Raw genomic sequence first — 23,330 nt, 5'->3', positions numbered from 1 at the left:
TGAAAAAGGGACCGCGCTTTCGTAAGAATTCTATAGCGTAAGGTCAGTTACATCACTGGTACCCCTCTGTCTTGAGCTAGTGCCAACCAACAATGTATATAAACCCTGGATTGCTAATGCAATGTTTTGGCCATTGAGAGGCTTTGAAGCCACCGGTCGGGCAAATTGGCACTCCCCAGTAGGAGCAGTCCTCCATATGAATGAATGGAATTCTACAGTCTTTCAATTTAATGTGAAGAACAAAATGACAAGTATTTTTTTTTTTGTAGTGGGGACAGTAACATTAATCTCAAAAAAATTATACTTGGAAGAAAATGTTATTTTTATGTTCAGCTCACATAATATAATTTAAAAGTGCATTACGGTGTCTGTAATAGAATAAACGTGGCAAACACTAATGTATACATTAATTAATGCATTTCTATAGCTTGCAAATATATATATTTTTTTTATACAACGGTGGGAGTGCCAAGATGGAGGCATGGGGGCCTATCAGTCATCTAGTGTATATATATATATAAATCATTGGTGCCAACCCAGTGCCGCCTGCATCCGTGCGCTCTGCTTTTCCCAAACCGGTTCTGGGTCAGCATCGCACCTCATAATAAATGCTTTTCAAACAGATTCATTGTAGTTCTGAAATCGTATTCAATAATCCGTTTATTATAGCTTCCTGCTTATACAGCCTAATATCCTTACTGCACAGCCATACTGCAACCATGTGCACTCCAGCGGCCTCGTGGCCGCTCACGTCACTGGAGGTAGACTACAGTCTATTGGACAAATTGTACATGGTCATCCTGTTCAAACTTGGTCTGCTAAATTTATGGCAGAGCAATCTTATTCTGCTTAAGTATGTGACTGAAAACCAGCCCTGGACTGTTCTATAGCCTACATCGACCCATAATCCAAGTTTGGACATAAAATGAGCAGCTTTTAAATGCAATTTGTTAGAAGCCAGTGGGGCATGTGACTAGAATAACAACATTTGTGTCATGAGGGGAAAAAAACATACCTTTTTGCATTTCAGCACATAGTCCTGGGCGGTGTCTACATATAAGGGCAAACGGAAAAATATGACAAACACAGTCCATCTGTGGAGGATCAAATACACTACTGTGACTGCACTTCCTGAAACATCCGGCCAATGATTGTGTCTGTTTTGAATAATAACTCGCAAGGATGATTTTAGTTGGAGGCTTGTTTGGGTCTTATGTAATAGTTCAGCAAGAAGCCAATAATAATCTCAAAATCACCATGGCTACAGAGTAGAGGGAAAGAGAGCAAGACAAGGCCGAAGCAGCCTGATCTCCCCCTCCTATATTTCAGGGATTAGCAGGAAATATTTGGACAGAAAATCTAAAGACTTTTCTAATATAAAAAGCCCTCAAATCCTGAATTTCAGCACAGGATTAACAACTGAAACACCACATCACTGATTTGGACTATATCTTCACACTGTTGAAATGACACTAGAGAGGAATAATCATCAGAGCAGAGAATCTTAAAGGAAACCATTTCTTTCCTAATGGAGGWTATAATAAGCATGTCAAGACAAACAATATCCATACAATGGATTTTGATGAACAGACATTGTGACTGTATTTGAAGAAAACATCTTACTCGATAGTAAATCAGAGACCTGAGATGTCAATCATGGTGATGAACACTTCTACCATTACAGATGACATTGTACAGTTCACGCAATTCAGAGGGACTCATTATGCTGTGAACTCACATAACAATCATGGCCTGGCTGAAAGAAAACATCATGAATTTGTATCAAGCACTGAACTATAACTTTCTCAAATGCTTTGTGTTTTTCCGGTCCATTGCCTTTTCCTTCAGAGATCAGAGGATCTGTGCTGCAGCTGACCGCTTATGACAACTCTCTGCCACGGTCAAGTCAGTTGTACCAGCGTCTGGCCTTAGCTTGGGCCACTATCACGGTGGGGTCTTCGGGGTCGTCCTCGTCAAGGTTCGGTTCCTCCTCGAGTTTGACCGCGTGCAGGGCGTAGTTGATGCTGGTGCTCTCTGTCCAGCTCCAGGCTCCTGACAGAGGGTTATACAGCATCCCTCGGATAGACTCCACATGGAAACCATCTGGGACGGAGTAGAGATAGAGAGGAATAGGTCAGAGAGAAATAGAGAGGGATAGAGAAAGAATGGGTGAGAAAGAGGATGAGAAATAAGAAAATGGGACAATTGAAAAGACAGAAAGCGAGAATGGATGAGAAAGAGAGCACTACTGGTGCATGTTCAACAACAACATGCTTGCATAGCAGGTGCATGCTTTTGGCTACTTTAGCTATGGTCGGTTATACTCACTCTGCAGTAACTTCGGACGTGTAAAAAGGCATTCATCTCGGAGAATACATGCGATCAATGTGCTTTCCGTTGTGATTGTGTGGACCATGCCTAATGTTGCGAAACAACTTTGCTTGAAAAAGGGACCGCGCTTTCGTAAGAATTCTATAGCGTAAGGTCAGTTACATCACTGGTACCCCTCTGTCTTGAGCTAGTGCCAACCAACAATGTATATAAACCCTGGATTGCTAATGCAATGTTTTGGCCATTGAGAGGCTTTGAAGCCACCGGTCGGGCAAATTGGCACTCCCCAGTAGGAGCAGTCCTCCATATGAATGAATGGAATTCTACAGTCTTTCAATTTAATGTGAAGAACAAAATGACGAGAAATAAGAAAATGGGACTATTGAAAAGACAGAAAGCGAGAATGGATGAGAAAGAGAGCAAGAGAGAGGGTCACACACACACAACCTCCTATTGGAAAGTGAGAATGAAAGAACGAGACAGCCAAACATAGACACCAGTATGCCTTCAAAAATAGGCACCAGCACAATAGTAAAAWACCAAAGGGACAGTAGAAAGAGCTAAAAGGAGAGTGTGGAAGAGAAGTAGCAGCATGTGAATGAAGAGCAGGCAGACTCACTGGACTCTAGCAGGCGCTCCAGCTCCATGGGGCTGACAAACTTGTCCCAGTCATGGGTCCCGCTGGGCACGATGCGTAGCACCTCCTCTGCTGCCACGATGGCCAGGGCATACGACAGCTGGGTTTTGTTGATGGTGGTGATGAAGAGGGAGCCTCCTGGCTGCACACAGGAGGGAGACCGTTACAACCTAGGGTTGTGTTCATTAGGCACCAAACCAGGAGAGACTACCTAGACTGGTACCTGGTCCAATAAGAAATGCTCATTTTCRGTTGCAAAATGTTTTTTGTTGTTGTGTACACTAATGAATGTGATCCAACTTATAACTTATGAATGTCATAAGTGGTGTGTTGCTTCGGATGGCTCTATTATTGTCAATTGAGAGGCAGCAACACAAGTTTGATAGATAAGAATTCAATTTTAAAAAACGACTGAAAGATCAGGTAAAGGGGACAGGCTTTGAATGCTTCATCTAACACATCAGAGACTGTACACACAACTGTAACATGCAGAGATGACAGCTGGTTTACATCTCAACCAATGAAGCTATTTTAAACATGACATTGTACAGAACAAATTATAATGGTCAGTGTTAAAAGAGCAGCTGAGAGATTTGGGCCAGAGAGAGTGAGAATCTGGATGCAATGGTATTAGAGGAGATTAGGAAGATTTGTGCTTTTTCAACTAATTTGTCCTCCAACACACTGACCCAGGAGATTGGAGGCATCTGGCCCTCGGACCGATAAAGAGGTCAACCCAAAAGATAGTCGATAGTACAAATCACGCACACCCAAACACCACGGATAACTCCATGAAGTGAGAGAACAGTCATGAATGTGAGACGAGTCACATGACCCACCTTGAGCACCTGGTTGCAGCAGAGTGTGAAGGTTTCCAGGTCAGCCAGATGTTCCACCACCTCCGAGGCCACCACTGCATCAAACTGCCCCGCTCCCTGCCCCCCTTTTTCAGAGAGCTCCTCCAGAGTGATGGCGCGGTAGCGCACATTGCCACGCAGGTCTGGATCATGCCACGCATGTACCTCCGCTGTCCCAATACTGTCTGCCACCGGGTCAATGCCTAGTACATCTGCCCCCAGTCTACCCAAGGGCTGGGAGAAAGTGAGTTTATACATAGTGACTTGAGAAAGTATTCACACCCCTTGAATTTTTACACATTTTGTTATGTTACAAAGTGGGATTAAAATATATTTAATTGTCAAATTTTGTCAATGATCCCTACACACAATATCCTGTTATATCAAGGCCAAAGAAAAATCAATTAAATTGTAGAATTGAAGTAAAACACTAATATATCTTGATTTAATAAGTATTCAACCCCCTGAGTCAATACATGTTTGAATCACCTTTGGCAGCGATTACAGCTGAGAGTGMTTTTGTGTAAGTCTTCAGGATATTTGCATACCGGGATTGTACAATATTTAACCATTCTTTTTTAAATGATTCAAGCTCTGTCAAGTTGGTTGTTGATTATTGCTAGACAGCGATTTTCATATCTTGCCATAAATCCGCTTGAGAATCTAAGTCAAAACTAACTAGTCCACTCAGGAAAATTCTATGTCGTCTTGGTAAGCAACTCCAGTGTATATTTTGCCTTGTGTGTTTTAGGTTATGGTCCTGCTGAAAGGTACATTTTTCTCCCAGTGTCTGGTGGAAAGCAGACAACCAGGATTTTCCTCTAGGATTATGCCTGTGCTTAGCTCTATTCCATTAATTGTTTTTATCCTAAATAACTCCCTAATCTTTGCCGAAGACAATCATACCCATAACATGATGCAGCCACCACCATGCTTGAAAATATAAAGAGTGGTACTCAGTGATGTGTTTGCCGCAAACATAACGCTTTGTATTCAGGACAAAAAGTAAATTTCTTTGCCACTTCTGCTACTCCGCTCTCCTCTTTTTTTTGCCTTATTGCAAACAGGATGCATGTTTTGGAATATTTTGATTCTGTACAGGCTTCCTTCTTTTCACTCTGTCATTGAGGTTAGTATTGTGGAGTAACTACGATTGTTGTTGATCCATCCTCAGTTTTCTGCTATCACAACCATTAAAATCATTGGCCTCATGGTGAAATCCTTGAGCAGTTTCCTTCCTCTCCGGTAACTGAGTTAGGAAGGACACCTGTATCTTTGTAGTGACTGGGTGTATTGATACACCATCCAAAGTGTAATTAATAACTTCACCATGCGCAAAGGGATAGTCAGTGTCTGCTTTTTTTATTTTACTTACAACAATCTACCAATAGGTGCCCTTCTTTGCGAGTTATTGGAAATCCTCCCTGGTTTCTGTTGTTTAATCTGTGCTTGAAATTCACGTCTCGACTGAGGGACCTTACAGATAATTGTATGTGTGGGGTACAGAGAGGGTAGTCAATTTTTGTATGCTGTTGACACCCGTGTTTACACCTTAGTGCTGCCTGCTCGCCCGCAGCCAATCTCCATCCTTCCACAGCTGATCTCTTCTGAAAATAATTTCCCTAACTACACGATCCTCTGAGACGGACTCATACAGTCCATAGTCTAACAGACTGTGTGTGTGTGTGCGTTTGTCTGTGTGATAGAGAGCTGTGTCGGACCTGAAGTTGTCTCCTCAAATCAAAACTGCTGGTATGTGTTCACCTCAAGTATGAGCAAGGAAACAAATGCAAATCCTTTGTCGATGTGAAGTTATCAAACACAAACGACCAGCTGTCCTTTTCCACCAAACCCTGACCAGTGAAATTGAGAAGAAATATGAATGTATTTTACATTTCAAACATTATTAGCAACTGGTAGAGCAAGGAAAAGGTTTGCATCACAAGCAGAATTGTACTGTACAGGCTACATTCAAAGTTAAGCTAAATCTGATTTGATAGCTTGCAATAAAAAAAAYWWWWTTTAAATTCCAAGCAAGTGTATGGGGATAGGAGTCTGTTGTCCACAGCAGCATCAGACTGCATATCTATCTCATTCATACACACACAAAAAGACACACATTTTACCTCAGTGAGCAACCCCCCTCCGCAGCCTACGTCCAGTATTCTGAGCCCTGCCAGGGGTTTCCCCGGGCGCCGCCCGCCATGTGCGTTCAACAGATTATCCCTGAAAGAGGTCAAAGGTCATGCTATGAACACACACTACCACTCTTTCCACCCCATCCCCAAAGCCATACAGTGCATTCAAAGTATTCAGACCCATTGACTTTTCCCACATTTTGTTACCCTACAGCTTTATTCTAAACTTGATTAAATTGCTTGTTCTCAATCTACACAAAATACCCCATAAAAAAACAGATATCACCCCATAAAAAAACAGATCACATTTCCATAAGTATTCAGACCCTTCACTCAGTACTTTGTTGAAGCACCTTTGGCAGAGATTACAGCCTCGAGACTTCTTGGGTATGACGCTACAAGCTTGGCACACTTGCATTTGGAGAGTTTCTCCCATTCTTCTCTGCAGATCCTCTCAAGCTCTGTCAGGTTGGATGGGGAGTGTCGCTGCACAGCTATTTTCAGATCTCTCCAGAGATGTTCGATCGGGTTCAAGTCCAGGCTCTGGATGGGCCACTAAAAGAGCCGGCCAGCTCTAGGAAGAGTCTTGGTGGTTCCAAACTTCTTCCATTTAAGAATGATGGAGGCCACTGTGTTCTTGGGGACCTTCAATGCCGCAGACATTTTTTGGTACCCTTCCCCAGATCTGTGCCTCGACACAATCCTGTCTCTGACAATTCCTTCGACCTCATGGCTTGGTTTTTGCTCCAACATGCACTGTCAACTGTGGGACCTTTATATAGACAGGAGTGTGCCTTTCCAAATCATGTCCAATCAATTGTATTTACCACAGGTGGACTCCAATCAAGGATGATCAATGGAAACAGGAAGCACCCGAGCTCAATTTCGAGTCAGGTAGCAAAAGGGCTGAATACGTATGTAAATAAAAGGTATGTTTTTCATTTTTAATGCATTGGCCAAAATGTCATAGGGAGGTAGTCAGACCTGACCATGTGGTGCAAGGACAACAACCTCTCCCTCAACGTGATCAAGACAAAGGAGATGATTGTGGACTACAGGAAAAGGAGGACCGAGCATGCCCCCATTCTCATCGACGGGGCTGTAGTGGAGCAGGTTGAGCTTCAAGTTCCTTGACGTCCACATCACCAACAAACTAACATGGTCCAAGCACACCAAGACAGTCGTGAAGAGGGAACAACAAAACCTATTCCCCCTCAGGAGACTGAAAAGATTTGGCATGGGTCCTCAGACCCTCAAAAGATTTTACAGCTGCACCGTCGAGAGCATCCTGACAGGTTCCATCACTGCCTGGTATGGCAACTGCTCGGCCTCTGACCGCAAGGCACTACAGAGGGTAGTGCGTACGACCCAGTACATCACTGGGGCCAAGGTTGTGCCGACAAACCAGTGCTCCCGCACATTGGCTAACCGGGCTATCTGCATTGTGTCCCACCCACCACCTCAACCCCTCTTTTACGCTACTGCTACTCTCTGTTCATCATATATGCATAGTCACTTTAACCATATCTACATGTACATACTACCTCAATCAGCCTGACTAACCGGTGTCTGTATGTAGCCTCGCTACTGTATATAGCCTGTCTTTTTACTGTTGTTTTATTTCTTTACCTACCTATTGTTCACCTAATACCTTTTTTTGCACTATTGGTTAGAGCCTGTAAGTAAGCATTTCACTGTAAGGTCTACACCTGTTGTATTCAGCGCATTTGACAAACTTTGATTTGATTCCTGCCATCCAGGACCACTATTCCAGGCGGTGTCAGAGGAAGGCCCTAAAAATTGTCAAAGACTCCAGCCACCCTAGTCAGACTGTTTTCTCTGCTACCACACAGCAAGCGGTACCGGAGTGACAAGCTGGTGACACTGTCTGTGACTTATTTAGAATTCAAGGCACACTTAACCAGCATAGCTACCACACTCCGTAGCGATATGCCATCCCATATGGTTTGCGCTTAGTGGGACTATCATTTGCGCTTAGTGGGACTATCATTTGTTTTTCAACAGGACAATGACCTAACACACCTCCAGGCTGTGTAAGGGTTATTTGACCAAGGAGAGTGATAGAGTGCTGCATCAGATGACCTGTCCTCCACAATCACCCGACCTCAACCAAATTGAGATGGTTTGGGATGAGTTGGACCGCAGAGTGAAGGAAAAGCAGCCAACAAGTACTCAGCATATGTGGGAACTCCTTCAAGACTGTTGGAAAAGCATTCCACGTGAAGCTGGTTGAGAGAATGCCAAGAGTGCAAAGCTGTCATCAAGGCAACTTTGAAGAACCTAAAATATATTTTGATTTGTTTAACACTTTTGGTTACTACATGATTCCATGTGTTATTAAATAGTTGATGTCTTCATTTTTAAAAAATGAAGAAAAACACGTGAATTAGTAGGTGTGTACAAACTTTTGACTTGTACTGTATATTCACCAAATAAAATACATGGGGGATTGGAAATGATGCAGAGAATTACTGATAGAAGCCACAATCTGCAATATTAAAGCTGATCTACCCCCTAAATTAAAAAATATATGTTTAACAAAAAGCTATGATCCCTTATTGATGTCCCTTGTTAAATCCACTTAAAATCAGTGTAGATAAAGGGGAGGAGACAGGTTAAAGAAGGATTTTTAAGCCTTGAGACATAATGACAAAGTGAAAACATGTTTTTGGAAATTTGAGCACATTTGACAATACAGAAATATCTAATTCACATAAGTATTCACGGCACTGAGTCAATACTTTGTAGAAGGCTTTTTTTGCAGCGATTACAGCTTTGAGTCGTCTTGGATATGTCTATCAGCTTTGCACATCTGGATTTTTTTTCTCCCATTCAAGAACTCGAACAGTCAAAAAATGTCAAAATCCTGCCTATCCCTAGTCTGTTTGTGTGTGTGCTCTCCATGTTTCCCCACACCTCCTACTGTCACAATCCCCTTGGCTACACAGTCGTCAGGACAAACGCTGCCCTCCAATAATCCCCCAGCTAAATTACAACTTGAATCTCACAGCGCCATCCCCTCCATCTCCATTCCCCTCCGTTGACCCCCATCTCCATCCCCTACACTCTGGCTGCTGTCCCCCCAGGGAAGATGTACATGGAGCGGGCGAGGAGTCACATGTGTCTCCTTCATTACTGCCCTGCCACTGGATCTCCCACAGCCTTGGCACAGAGAGCGGGAGAGAAAGCCTGAGTGGGCTGCAGGGAGAGAGCTTTAGCCTGGACGCCCTTCAGAAACTAACACTACCCATCCAGCCCATCTCACCACACAACAATGCTTTTGATGAGGGACCATGTAGCCTACCGCTGCGCTTCCTTCTGGTTTCTGCTAGCAAGCTACACTAGCGTAAGTAAATAAACAAATAATATCCACCCCAAAAAAGGAGGATTCTTTTTTTTTTTATTTTTTTTTTTTAAATTTTATCCCCAATTTTCGTGGTATCCAATCGCTAGTAATTACTATCTTGTCTCATCGCTACAACTCCCGTACGGGCTCGGGAGAGACGAAGGCCGAAAGCCATGCGTCCTCCGAAGCACAACCCAACCAAGCCGCACTGCTTCTTAACACAGCGCGCCTCCAACCCGGAAGCCAGCCGCACCAATGTGTCGGAGGAAACACCGTGCACCCGACCCCCTCGGTTAGCGCYCACTGCGCCCGGCCCGCCACAGGAGTCGCTGTGGCGGCCAAACCCTCCCTAACCCGGACGACGCTAAGCCAATTGTGCGTCGCCCCACGGACCTCCCGGTCGCGGCCGGCTGCGACAGAGCCTGGGCGCGAACCCAGAGACTCTGGTGGCGCAGCTAGCACTGCGATGCAGTGCTCTAGACCACTGCGCCACCCGGGAGGCCCTAAAAAAATAAAAAAAGGAGGATTCTGATGCTAAACCAACCAAATCAGTGCTGTTGTCCCCTCGTTTAAACAACCTGAGGGCAGAGACACATCAGTGTTGAGTCTGACATCCCTCAGTCACACTGTCACCACAGACTCATCACCGCCGGGTCACAGACAGGAAGGAAAGGGATTTGCTACTATAGGCTGGATGAATGATAATGCACTGGATTAGCTGTGAAGAATATAGCATATCTTATCAATCGAAATACCCTCAGATTTGCCGAGGCAGAATCAACTCTTTCCATATCATCTACCCTTGTATCATCCCTATACATAAAAAAWATATATATTATTTTTTTTGACCTCACACCTACTTCAGGCATTTCTCACTTCTGAGCTTTTTGTCTCAATGTAACATGGATCAACTGGGGTATGTCAATAACTTGTACTGCCTGGCTCTGACATTTTAGCTCACGTAACGAATGTCATCAGTGAAAGAGAGGTGCCCCTCTAGTAGGCGGGGGAGGGGCCGTACTGTGAGTGACACGGGGAGGAYGGAGACAGCAACCAACCAAGCCGACTCGCTATAGTAGACTAATAGCTGCCATAGCAATGATTAAGTAGTACCTGTTGTAACTGCATCAAACCGGGAGAAGCTAGTTAAGCTAGCTAACGTTAGCTAGCTAGGCTAACTGTGGTTGCAGTGCATGCGCTTTCTCATCCTACAGTTACAAAAATAGGCTCTATGACTGTAGTTTATTGCCACTTTGATGATTTATGGTTGGCCAACAACAAGCTACATATGCCACTCTTGTGAAAAGCAAGAGCATTAGCATAATTTAACAAATCTCTCTCTCTCTCAGCAGTGTTCGGATCTGCATGGGCTCTTCCGGACAAGTCAGTTCAAATTACACATACCATAGACCCGTGACAATAATATCAGACCCATGACATTATTTAGAATTATGAAGGCAGACCCGCTCAGGTCTCGGGTATTCGGGTACAGGTGGATCCGGGAAGAATTGTAACTGACTCTGACATAGATTCTACGTCTAAAGTAGCCCTAAATCAGTGGATGAGTGTGGCATCTTTAATATGCAACTGGGTGAATAAACTACAGGCATAAACACACGCACCGTATGAAAGGCACCCTGAGGTCATTCATTGAGTGGAGGGCTGCGAAGTCTCCCTGCTCGTTCCACCACTTGTTGGCGAGAAGCTGGAACCTCTTCACCTCATTTGGGTCCACAGTGGTCTTGGAGGCAGAGCGAATCCTACAGATGCAAAACAATTGTCACCAAGCACTCAAATACTGACATGTATTAGACATTGGGGACGTCCCAGGTCGTCTCTATTGCAGTCACACAGCGTACATCTCACAATGCATTTTCGTTAGTGAACACACCAGACCCAACAGCAGGATAAATTGACTGAGGGGGCAGTGAGGGCGCACAATGAGTGTTCATGCATTGGAATTATATTGAATTCTGCTCACGCTATACTACATTAAACATCAAGTTAAAATGCTGAGACTCCGAGACCATTGATTGAGTGCTTTTGAAGTGACAGGCTACAGATTTTGCACCAACCCATCTCCGTTGGACTATAGTAGCACAATGGACAGTGCCCTACACACTTAAACAAGGATATTTTGGTCATAAATATAGGCTACAAGATAGACAGGGTAATTCACCCATTACAAACAGCCCATGTGAATGTCTTACCAAAATAATGCAAATTAAATGCTGAAAGAAGTGACAGGTTGGTGTGAAATCGCCGCTGCGCTCTATCAGCACCATGGACAGCGCCCTACACACTACAGAAAGACCTTTGAAAACCCATTTGCTGAAATGACACCAAAACCAACCAGCTAGATCGTTTACCTTTTTAGAAGAGTTTCAGCCTCTGTGACGCTKTGTGGAACTTGAGTAATCGATGAGTAATCGATCATTCTATTCTACCCAAAATCTTTCCCCTCAAATGCCAGTTGGATTAGTTGAACTTTCCTAGGGTGTAGCATGCTTCTTCTGTGCTGACTGAACACATTTGTCAAAGTGGATGTAGCRCCCCTCATGAGCCCTGTGATTTCATTTTGAATATTGTGTGACGTGTATGTGGCGTTGTGGGTTATGGTGCTAAACACCTTGCCAAGTTCTTTTGTCTTTCGGAGAGTATATTCCATCATAGACAAAGTCCACTGCCACCCTCTACTCGACTCTTATGTCCAATGTCCCCCTCAGTGGTTACTGGTTTGAATTAAGAAAGTCAATGATGTCCACAATCTCCAAAATTGTGCTATTTCTGTGTTGACACCAATGTTCCCATAGTACTTCACAATTGTTTCTTTTCACAGTGCATTTCAAATGCTCTTTGCTTGATGCGTGCCTAGCAAATCAAATCAAATTGTATTTGTCACATGTTTAGCAGATGTTATTGCGGGTGTAGCAAACTGCTTGTGTTTCTAGCTCCAACAGTGCAGTAATATCTAACAATACACATCTAAAGTAAAGGAATGGAATTAAGAATATATAAATATTTGGGCGAGCAGTGTCAGATCCTTTGGTACCATCAATAGCATGCTTCGAGTTAGAATACCCAGCTTGGGTGAAGGCCTTGTCTGCGTTAGCATTGGACCCAACACAGAACTTTCGACATGGGAAACAAAATGACGCAGCTGCAGTAACCGAGTATTCCAGTCACTCTCTTCCTATGAACCAGTTGCTATTAAATTAAAGTTTTTGGATTGAAAACCTGCAGCTTGGGTAGGATTCTAAGCTAACCTTGGCTTTCTACTCTGTTCCAAGATCACCAGGAACAGTCGGAGGTGGAGGGGCTGTGGAGCCATTATCCTGGTGGCGCTTGTGGAAGGGTGGGTAAGCTCTGCATGTGGAGCTCGACACTATCATTGCTGCTAGGCTTGGCGGCGGCCTCAGTGGTTGACGCTGCTGCTCATTACTCTCCTTCTCCTTTTGGCTTTGTTTGGGTACTTTGGCAAACGCCAATTTCTGATATCCATCGTGGCAGATCAGCTGGTTTGAGCTAGCTAAATAGGCTAAGGCGAATAAACATTGTTACAGCTAGCTAAGAAGCTAGAAGAGAAGAGTGAAGCAGCGTCGATGGTAAACATGACACCGCCCTTACAAATCAAAAATTACAGGCGGAGGCGTATCACTTTGCCTAACACAGATGAGAAGCGTTTTCTCCTGCTTTTTATGGAAACCTATGGGGGGGGTGATAATAGACATAAGTCTAGGCAACTGTACAGCCATGTGGCTGTTGCCTAGCAAAGAACGTCTGACTGACATGACACCAACGCCTTACTAACGTCTGCGTCGTGTGTTAATGAAAGTCATAATGTGCATAGTATATATTTATATGAATTAAATCTCAACCATAAATGTTAGAAACATACTATTTTTCCGTGCAAGCAGACATTCCGACGTAGCCACCTTGAACTATAGTGTAGCCTACGGTTTGTGTATTTCCTGTTAATCGCTAATGGCCMAGAAAAGATTATGTCCAATCTATAGGTAAACTGTCTTTCCTTCAACACCTCATGGCATCTCGCTGTATACGGAACTAAAGGTTGTTAGCAAAATCAGACTGTGTTGTTACCAGTTCCCATTAGCCTACATCAGACAACCAATAAGAGTTGTGTCCATGGCTTTCAGAAGAATAGAGGAGTTCAAAAGGTGCTATTTGGGATCCTTGGGATGTCCCTTCAGTCGAATAGAGCCGTTTTCCAGATGGTCCTTGCAAATCTGGGTCCTTGGGATGTCTCCACCAACTATACATGTAAAATGATTAAGTTTAGTGTTAGCAGTGAACGTTCATAGAGTGAGAGTCTGGCACGGTATTTGAGAGCTAGACGGCAACATAGACATTATTTTTTTATTTTACAAGTTGCAGAAGCGATTTTCGAGTGTCTGTCCCAGATATTTTCCTTTTAGACGATGAAAAGAATTACCAAGATGTCCTTGATCCAATTGAGGAGTAAGTAGGCTATATTTAAGTTGTGATATCTTTAGTAAATATTTAGGTCTACTGTGTTAAGGCAAATTTGGTTTTTGAAAATAATAATTTTGTTGATAACGTATTGTCGAAAGCACATAGGCAATATTATTTACTGTGTCGATAGCGGAGTAGGCTAGTGTACAATAACGTAATTTGATGTGCTAGTATTATTTATTTAATGGATGAATTAAATTGTAAATGAAAATATACACACGTAAGCAATATTATTTACATTGTAATACACTACTCCTACATGCCATTGTACTATAGCAGTAGTCATCAACCTTTGAGTCAAGATCACTTTGAGTCAAAATGCATGCCGAGATCTACCGCTCTGATTTTTTATTAACATGACTTAATAAATCCTCTTTAGGATTGGACCCTTTTTCTCTCTCAATTTTTCACCTAAAATTACATACCCAAATCTAACTGCCTGTAGCTCCTGAAGCAAGGATATGCATATTCTTGGTACCATTTGAAAGGAAACACTTTGATGTTTGTGGAAATGTGAAAGGAATGTAGGAGAATAACACATTAGATCTGGTAAAAGATAATACAAAGAATYTATTTTTATTTTTTGTACCATCATCTTTGAAATGCAAGATAAAGGCCATAATGTATTATTCCAGCCCAGGTGCAATTTAGATATTGGCCACTAGATGGCAACAGTGTATGTGGAAAGTTTTAGACTGATCCAATGTTCAAAATTTTGAATCAAGACTGCCCAAATGTGCCTAATTTGTGTATTAATAACTTTTATGTTCAAAACTGTGCACTCTCCCAAACAATAGCATGGTATTCTTTCACTGTAATAGCTACTGTAAATTGGACAGTGCAGTTAGATTAACAAGAATTTAAGCTTTCTGACAATATCAGATATGTCTATGTCCTGGGAAATGTTCTTGTTACTTACAACCTCATGCTAATCGATTTAGCCTACGTTAGCGCAACGTCCCGCACGGGACCCACCAATCCTGAAGTACGAAACTGTAAGCCTATGCAACATTAACCAATTAAAAACAGTACTGTAGCAATGAGGTTTGTGCAGTAACCTATAGGCCCAATACAGCATACTGACGTTGCTTGAATTTACCTGCCAATGCATTGTGGTTCGGGACATTTAAAAATATATATATTTCCAGGTAGGCTATATGATCATCCCGGTAATAGATCCATTGTTGTATTACTTGTGAGGCGCAGCTGAGTGAGCATACATTTAAATAATTTGCTTTTTATTTTACTGGGCTGATGGTGCCTGCATCTGATGGTCACTCTCCCTTTCCTCCACTGGCACTGACCAAAAAAGGGACACCGTCTTCCAGCTGATGGCGAAACTCGAGTCGCACCACATTATTTCTGCCTCATGCACAAATTCATGTTGTTACTCCTATGAACAGAGAAAGTGAAATATTCCTTGATATTAAAAAAGACCCAAGCCGCGAATAATAACAAACGCAAGCCTATAGACACACTTTCCTACTCATTCATTACTGCTGCACTGCTTGTTGTCGCACTGAGCGGAAATAGGAAAAACAGTGAGTAGTACAGTGTGTTATATTTCATGTGAATGTGTAGATGTATGGTGACTCCACGTTTGGATGAACGGACCAACGGGACTGCCATGGGCAAGTCCCTTGATGGGTACCAGGAATGTTGGAAGGTAATTATCTTTGCACACAACACAGCAGTGTCCAGGCCTCCTGTGTATTGACCCTATCGCCTGCTGTATGGAGGGGAGCCGCAGCAGTTTACTGGCGTAAACAATGCAATTGTATATAACATTATTGCATATACTGTAGTATAAAAAAATGTGTGATTGACTTAGTGTTTTTACATTGCTGTTTTGTATAGCGTACTTTGAGGTCACTGATACTCCACCTGATGTGGTGGAAGTTGTCGAACCAGATCAGAACACCTTCGAGGACCACCTTCAGGCACGGACTGAGAAGGTTGTGGAGGTTTTTGACCAGGTAAACATTATCTGCTGTTCATTTATTTTCTGGCCTTCCAAAAGATACATTTGTAATAATACGAAATATAATTGAATTTATTTCTATTATAATCAAGGTGAGACTGAACATGAGAAAAAGGAGAGCCACCAGAGAAGATTCAAAAGGGACCAAGTGCWTCGACATCCGGGCGACTGACATGGCTTGGATAAAGGACGAAAGACGAGACCCGGGAAAGCTTGGTGCTCCTATCTAGGGTCACCATCTATTAAGGTGAATTTAAAAACCTCAGATGATAACTATTTGCGTTTGCCACCTTGTGGTGGGCGGCATCGCCATGCTGTCAGCAGCACCAACACTGGCCCAGGGGTTTCTCCAAATAGCCAATCTCAAGGCGAACCACTTGGTCACGTTAAATAACCGCCACTTCCAGTGTAGGAAAGACTATTGAGAGTAAATATTAGTTCATCATAGGAGAGCTGTAGCTCCGCCCACCGGTGATGTGGAGCAGAGCATGCTGGGCGATCTCTGAGGTGAAGGAAGTAACTAGAGAAAGTACACAAGCCGTGATAAGTTCCAGCCATCTCCTTTGATTACCTATATAGTTAGCATTCTTTGTTTTAGCCAAGGCCAATGTGCGTCCAAAAGTAATGCGAGTTCATATTTCTTACAATTCATGTGTTGTGGACGCACTCCTGTGTTATGCTAATGAGCATGTTTACCACGAGCAAGCAACTGTAAGCTTGCTAAAACCCTGTTGTTTCTGTCATCTCATTTCAGACATTTAACGTTAGCATTTCAGCGTCTGGTTATATGGATGTATACTGATTATGTGGGTATTTTGTTAGCAATGAGCCTTGGGGATGCATTATACATTCAAGTTCATGCAGTTGTGTGAGGATGATGGTGCTGCTCAGTAGTGCTGTGTAATTGCACTCCTCTGATCATTCATTAGTAAAGTCACAGCCATGTTGTATTGCCCTGTGCAGCAGAACCAATTGTAGCCATATTATTTATAGCTTATGTAATTGGAGGTTGTATTAAGCCTATACCTGCCATTTACTATTATATTTCATTTCCCCCTTTTCAGAACCACACACTCTTAGTTAAGAAACTTGTCAAGCCATACACTGTGCTGTGCCGTTACTGCTCTGTAAATCAGCGTCATTAAACAACCTCAACTGGAATCCTACAGGTATGTCATCTATGCCCTTACAAGCACCTGGGAGAGAACACACAGTGCTAAGTAAAACCTAACCCTAAAGAATATACATTCCACCAAGTCCTCAACTACATCCAGGTAGGTGCTGTTAAGGTGTATGACACCACCCTGGAGTTTCTCACAACTTATCTCTCCATCTTTTCCAGGGACCATCCCTTATCAACCCCACTGACATAAAAAATTGGACATGTATCCTTTCTTTTCTGTCTGTCATTAACATTATTGCATGTCTAATCAAACATTTAAATAATTCAATACCTGTATTTTTTTTACATACCTGAATCCTTTAACCTGTGTGTTTGCTTGTTTACGTCTCTCCTACCCTTTTCTGTTTACTCTGCTCCTGTTCTCCATGACCTAGGGGTTCTGCCTAATACCCAGACATGGATCCACCTGATTTCCTCCATTACCAACCACCCTCCAACTTTTCATTACATCAGCTCCTGTTATTGTCATGTTGTCATTATCTGCCAAGAAAGAGCAAGAAAACTATCATACTGGGCACATAATGTGAGATGCACAGATTAGCTAAAAACACTAGCACTGCAGGGCAGCAGCGCCTAGACTTTGCAGTTTCCCTCTTCCAAGACTGACTACCTGATGAAAACAAGTGACAGGCAGAACCTCCCAGCCACAAAATACCCACCTCCTCTCTATTCCACACACCAGAATTCAGTATTTCAGTCTATGATTGCCATGTGAGCGTACAACAAATCTGAAAGTAAATCGACACACATGTACCAACAAAAAATATCAAAGTTTATGTATTTAAATGTAAAATATTGCCAGATTGGTTTTCACAGCTGTTTCATAAGATGTTCATTATTGTAAACTGTAACATATCCCTTGATGGTATTTGTTAGTTCAACATTGTTGTATTATAAGACATACAATAGATATATTCAACCACAAGGGTGTACTAATGAGCTAAATCATAATAGAGGATCAATATTACTTCAGTGTAGATAAGGGAAGGCCTGTTTAAAATTAAAACATGCCAGCCAGACAAGCCAGTGTATGAATCAAAGTATTTGCATATGAACGGAGTGGAAATTGGCTGACTTTGATCTGTAAGGTAAGCAACATTAATGTGTGGGGAGGGGCATTGAAATTATATTATTTTTTTACGACAGGTCGACCGATTATGATTTTTCAACGCCGATACCGATTATTGGAGGACAAAAAAAGCCYATACCGATTAATCGGCCGATTTTTAAAAATGTATTTGTAATAATGACAATTACAACAATACTGAATGAACACTTATTTTAACTTAATATAATACATCAATCAAATCAATTTAGCATCAAATATATAATGAAACATGTTCAATTTGGTTTAAATAATGCAAAAACAAAGTGTTGGAGAAGAAAGTAAAAGTGCAATATGTGCCATGTAAAAAAGCTTACATTTAAGTTCCTTGCTCAGAACATGAGAACATATGAAAGCTGGTGGTTCCTTTTAACATGAGTCTTCAATATTCCCAGGTAAGAAGTTTTAGGTTGTAGTTATTATAGGAATTATAGGACTATTTCTCTCTATACCATTTGTATTTCATATACCTTTGACTATTGGATGTTCTTATTAGGCACTTTAGTATTGCCAGTGTAACAGTACAGCTTCCGTCCCTCTCCTCGCTCCTACCTGGGCTCGAACCAGGAACACATCGACAACAGCCACCCTCGAAGCAGCGTTACCCATGCAGAGCAAGGGGAACAACTACTCCAAGTCTCAGAGCGAGTGACGTTTGAAACACTATTAGCGCACACCCCGCTAACTAGCTAGCCATTTCACATCGGTTACACCAGCCTAATCTCAGGAGTTGATAGGCTTGAATTCATAAACAGCAGAGCTGCTGGCAAAACGCACGGGAGTGCTGTTTGAATGAATGCTTACAAGCCTGCTAGTGCCCACCATCGCTCAGTCAGACTGCTCTATCAAATCATAGACTTAATTATAACATAATAACACACAGAAATACGAGCCTTAGGTCATTAATATGGTCGAATCCGGAAACTATAATCTCGAAACAAAACATTTATTCTTTCAGTGAAATACGGAGCCGTTACGTATTTTATCTAACGGGTGGCATCCATCAGTCTAAATATTCCTGTTACATTGCACAACCTTCAATGTTATGTCATAATTACGTAGAATTCTGGCAAATTAGTTCGCAATGGGCCAGGCGGCCCAAACTGTTGCATATACCCTGACTCTGCGTGCAATGAACGCAAGAGAAGTGACACAATTTCACCTGGTTAATATGGCCTGCTAACCTGGATTTCTTTTAGCTAAATATGCAGGTTTAAAAATATATACTTCTGTGTATTGATTTTAAGAAAGGCATTGATGTTTATGGTTAGGTACACGTTGGAGCAACGACAGTCCTTTTCGCGAATGCGCACTGCATCGATTATATGCAACGCAGGACACGCTAGATAAACTAGTAATATCATGAACCATGTGTAGTTATAACTAGTGATTATGATTGATTGATTGTTTTTTATAAGATAAGTTTAATGCTAGCTAGCAACTTACCTTGGCTTCTTACTGCATTTGCATAACAGGCGGGCTCCTCGTGAGGCAGGTGGTTAGAGCGTTGGACTAGTTAACCGTAAGGTTGCAAGATTGAATCCCTGAGTGGACAAGGTAAAACTCTGTCGTTCTGCCCCTGAACAAGGCAGTTAACCCACCGTTCATAGGCCGTCATTGAAAATGAGAATGCGTTCTTAACTGACTTGCCTAGTTAAATAAAGGTGTAAAAAAATATATATAATAAAATAGGCAAAATCTGTGTCCAGAATTACCGATTTCCGATTATTATGAAAACTTGAAATCGGCCCTAACTAAATCGGCCATTCCGATTAAATCGGTCGACCTCTATTTTTTACCCTGATGCCTGTTTAGTCATAAAAAGCATAAGATTAAGCATAACATTAATCGCAATGGTTAGCATATGCAAATTAATAGGAATACATTTAGCCTAATTGGTAACAAATATGACATGGAAAGTCAGGATCCTAATCAGGCTTCGGTTTGTCAAATCCAGATTAAATAAAGGTCTTTATGCGTGTCAAATCTGTAGGTGCTTGTGGGCTAAATCAATGACAAACAGCTGAAATGTTCAGGCTTCATCATGATCTGTGATCAGAAAAGGCTGGGGTGTTTTCGGTTCCGTTTAGTCTAACGATATGCGTAAGAACGCAACTGCACTGAAATGAATAGCCTGATTCAATGGGATTCTCCTGAATAATAAAATGCTTATCTCTAAATTGCATAGCATATAATAAACCATAATTTTCCTCTAAATTGCAGAGCATATAATAAACCATCATTTTCCTGTGATGTTGAGGCTGAACAAGACCTATAGGCTAGTAGACTATACGGAAATAATTGTGGAGTTAATCATTGTTATAGCCTAGATCGCTTTATATAATCTGAACCATTGCTTTTCCTATGGCTAAGAAAACAAGTAGTAGCATATGCTTTTTGCCTGTCTCTATGACAAGGGTTTGGCCTATATCCTCACATACCCCCTCAATTTGAACCCTGCTTTTAACCATAAGACATCTCCACAGAAATGTATAGCCTAAGGTGAGTGATTGTGTCTGATAACCTCTTGTTTCTGAATAGGGCTACCTCCAACAAAGAAGCCCATGTGTCTGTATTGATGTGAGAAAATGGCATATCTACACAATAATGGTGGCTGGCTGCGATATCAACTAGCCTAATAAGTTTTGCATTGAGGTAATAGCCCTATTTTAGCTAAATCGACAAATTTAATTGATTACATTACTATGGCAATTTWAAAAAAATTGGGCAAAATCATGTAGACGTTTGTAAGCCGTTCATGGGGAGATCTTTAATAATAAACTAAACAGACACTTAAACTAACGTGTGAAACACATGTAGATGTTTTTAACATGCAGACCGGACACGTCACGTGCGCAAGCGTCGCTAAATAAATTTTGAAATCCATGTTATTCAATTATTGCACCCACACTGCTCGCGTTGCCAAGGGCTAAAATAGAACTCCTTTCTATTTCTGACGCAGATCGCGCTGCAAGTCCTGCTTCTCCCATCTCCTCATTGGTTTATATAACCAAGTACCCACATGCCATCTTCTCATTGGTTATACCCAATTGGGTGATTGAAAGACGAACTGTTTTGCCGGTTGTCGTTGTAATACTATGGAAGTGTAGATGCCAATGTAACAGTATAACTTTAAACCGTCCCCTCGCTCCGACCTCGGGCGCAAACCAGGGACCCTCTGCACACATCAACAACGGTCGCCCACGAAGCATCGTTACCCATCGCTCCACAAAGGCCGCGGCCCTTGCAGAGCAACGGGAAACACTACTTCTAGGTTTCAGAGCAAGTGACGTAACTGATTGAAACGCTATTAGCGCGTACCCGCTAACTAGCTAGCCATTTCACATCTGTTACACCAATCACCATATAAGTTCAAATATGAAAACGCCTGGAAGGAGGAGAGATGACTAGAAACGATTCGGTTGGTCGTTTTATGTGTGGATTAATTGTCGGATTAGAGGACCTTGTGCATTTCAGGTAAAATAACAACTCAATATTTATATCCCAGGACAAATTAGCTAGCAACAGCAAGCTAGCTAAATAGGACAAATTAGCTAGCAAGTGCAAGCTAACTAGCCATACATGTTTAATGCTTTTCGACCTGTCCCCAAATTAATGTAATTGGTTCTGAGTTTGTTTTGATATTTTAACCTGCGTGTCTTGATCGCGTTTGATGTAGGGGGACAAAATAAACGTATGCACGATAGCGCACGCGCGCAGCCGGTTTGGGTTCCGTGTAATGTGCTCATGATGAGATCATTCATAATAAACTTACACGGAACCCAAACCACGTGCGCTTTCGTGCATAAATTGTCAGGTCTGGTCAACATGTTACAAGCAAACTGACACGTGACGCGATCACCACGTGAACACTATATCTACATGATGTGTCGAACTTATCGGTAGGGCATGGCACACACAGAAGCTAAACAGTCTACATAACACTGGAGAGTATTCGGAATAATCCGTTTTTCTAATGCTTGCAATTGTCAATATAACCCTGGGATGTAATAATTAGTGCACACAGTAGCAAAACGTTTCGCAACGAAAACTAGTTTCTATTCACGTAGGCCCCTCCCCGTTTGCATTCTTGTCTAGTGATGAAAACCCACGCAGCGCCCTTCTGAGATGCTCAGTACGACTGCAAAAAGACGACCTGGAACGAAACCATTTTCCGTTAGCATGGAGTTGGTTAGAGAAACTCTAACGTGCAATCGCTAAGACACTCATACCACATCTGCTAACTAAAACCATACCTCACATGCGCGAAACCCATTTGAGAGCGACGCTCCAGAAACTGCGTGTGATGTTTACATACTGAAGTCCAGCTGACTGTAGTCCGAGTTGAAGTAGGAGTGCCATTCACCACACTTGTTGAACAGCGGGTACAAAACCCTAAGATGAGACGTCCAAACTTCTTTGAAAACATGTCTGTTTTTTACATGTATATTTGTGTTCTGTATCGACAGTTCAATGTGACCGTGGTGTACTCATTCTCTTACTGTTCGAGTGGAAACACTGCTGTGCATAGAAAGTTCCTACTGGCTACTGGTTCCCGGGCAAAATCTACTCCAGTCCCAAATTATTAGTGTATTAAAGCTCAATTAAGCCAACACTATGAGTTCAGTAATATATCAACGATTAAACACAATTATAACGTAGCCTGTTGTAAAGTAAGGTGGGGGGTTATACATTTTGATGATTGGTGTTAGTGTGTTGAACAGATACACAAGATATACAAATGTATGTGGACACCCCTTCATATGAGTGGATTCGGCTATTTCAGCCACACCCGTCGCTGACATTGTGTATAAAATCGAGCACATAGCCATGCAATCTCCATTCCAATAAGTCAGTTCATCAAATTTCTGCCCTGCTAGAGCTGCTCCAGTCAACTGTAAGTGCTGTTATTGTAAGGTGGAAACTTCTAGGAGAAACAGCTCCCCAGCGAAGCAGGTCCGCCGAGCACAGAAAGCCGCCATCTCGCGCATAACGAACTCTGAACCAACTATATTAATTTGGGGACAGGTCGAAAAGCATTAAACATTTATAGCAATTTAGCTAGCTTGCTGTTGCTAGATAATTTGTCCTGGGATATCAACATTGGGTTGTTATTTTACCTGAAATGCACAAGGTCCTCTACTCCGACAATTAATCCACAGATAAAAGGGTAAACCAAGGTTTTTTTCTAGTAATCTCTCCTCCTTCAGGCTTCTTCTTTGGACTTTATATGGTGG

At 42.2% G+C, this 23,330-nt stretch overlaps 1 protein-coding gene across 1 annotated transcript; it reads right to left on the bottom strand.

Annotated features, from left to right (window-relative positions):
* Window positions 1–642: 642 nt before the first annotated feature.
* Window positions 643–22,616, bottom strand: LOC111965300 (ubiquinone biosynthesis O-methyltransferase, mitochondrial). The gene is made up of 6 exons (XM_023989388.2): window positions 22,350–22,616; window positions 10,953–11,090; window positions 5,952–6,051; window positions 3,808–4,059; window positions 2,951–3,110; window positions 643–2,103 (listed from the first exon to the last, which is right to left on the bottom strand). Exons 1-6 carry the CDS (start codon window positions 22,520–22,522, stop codon window positions 1,907–1,909), a joined length of 1,020 nt encoding a protein of 339 aa, XP_023845156.1. The 5' UTR covers window positions 22,523–22,616; the 3' UTR covers window positions 643–1,906.
* Window positions 22,617–23,330: the final 714 nt, after the last annotated feature.

This window comes from Salvelinus sp. IW2-2015, linkage group LG6.1, assembly GCF_002910315.2.
Source record: "Salvelinus sp. IW2-2015 linkage group LG6.1, ASM291031v2, whole genome shotgun sequence".
In the NCBI taxonomy this organism is placed as follows: domain Eukaryota; kingdom Metazoa; phylum Chordata; class Actinopteri; order Salmoniformes; family Salmonidae; genus Salvelinus; species Salvelinus sp. IW2-2015.
The sequence above is the reverse complement of the archived record's forward strand: the minus strand, read 5'-3'. Positions and strand labels throughout refer to the sequence as shown.

Coding starts and splice junctions, on each gene's coding strand:
- LOC111965300 (XM_023989388.2), bottom strand. CDS start 22,522: ATGTTTTCAAAGAAGTTTGGACGTCTCATCTTAGGGTTTTGTACCCGC. Junction 3,111..3,807: donor GCTGCAACCAGGTGCTCAAG/GTGGGTCATGTG, acceptor TCCTGTGTGCAG/CCAGGAGGCTCCCTCTTCAT. Junction 2,104..2,950: donor GGAGCGCCTGCTAGAGTCCA/GTGAGTCTGCCT, acceptor ACTCCGTCCCAG/ATGGTTTCCATGTGGAGTCT.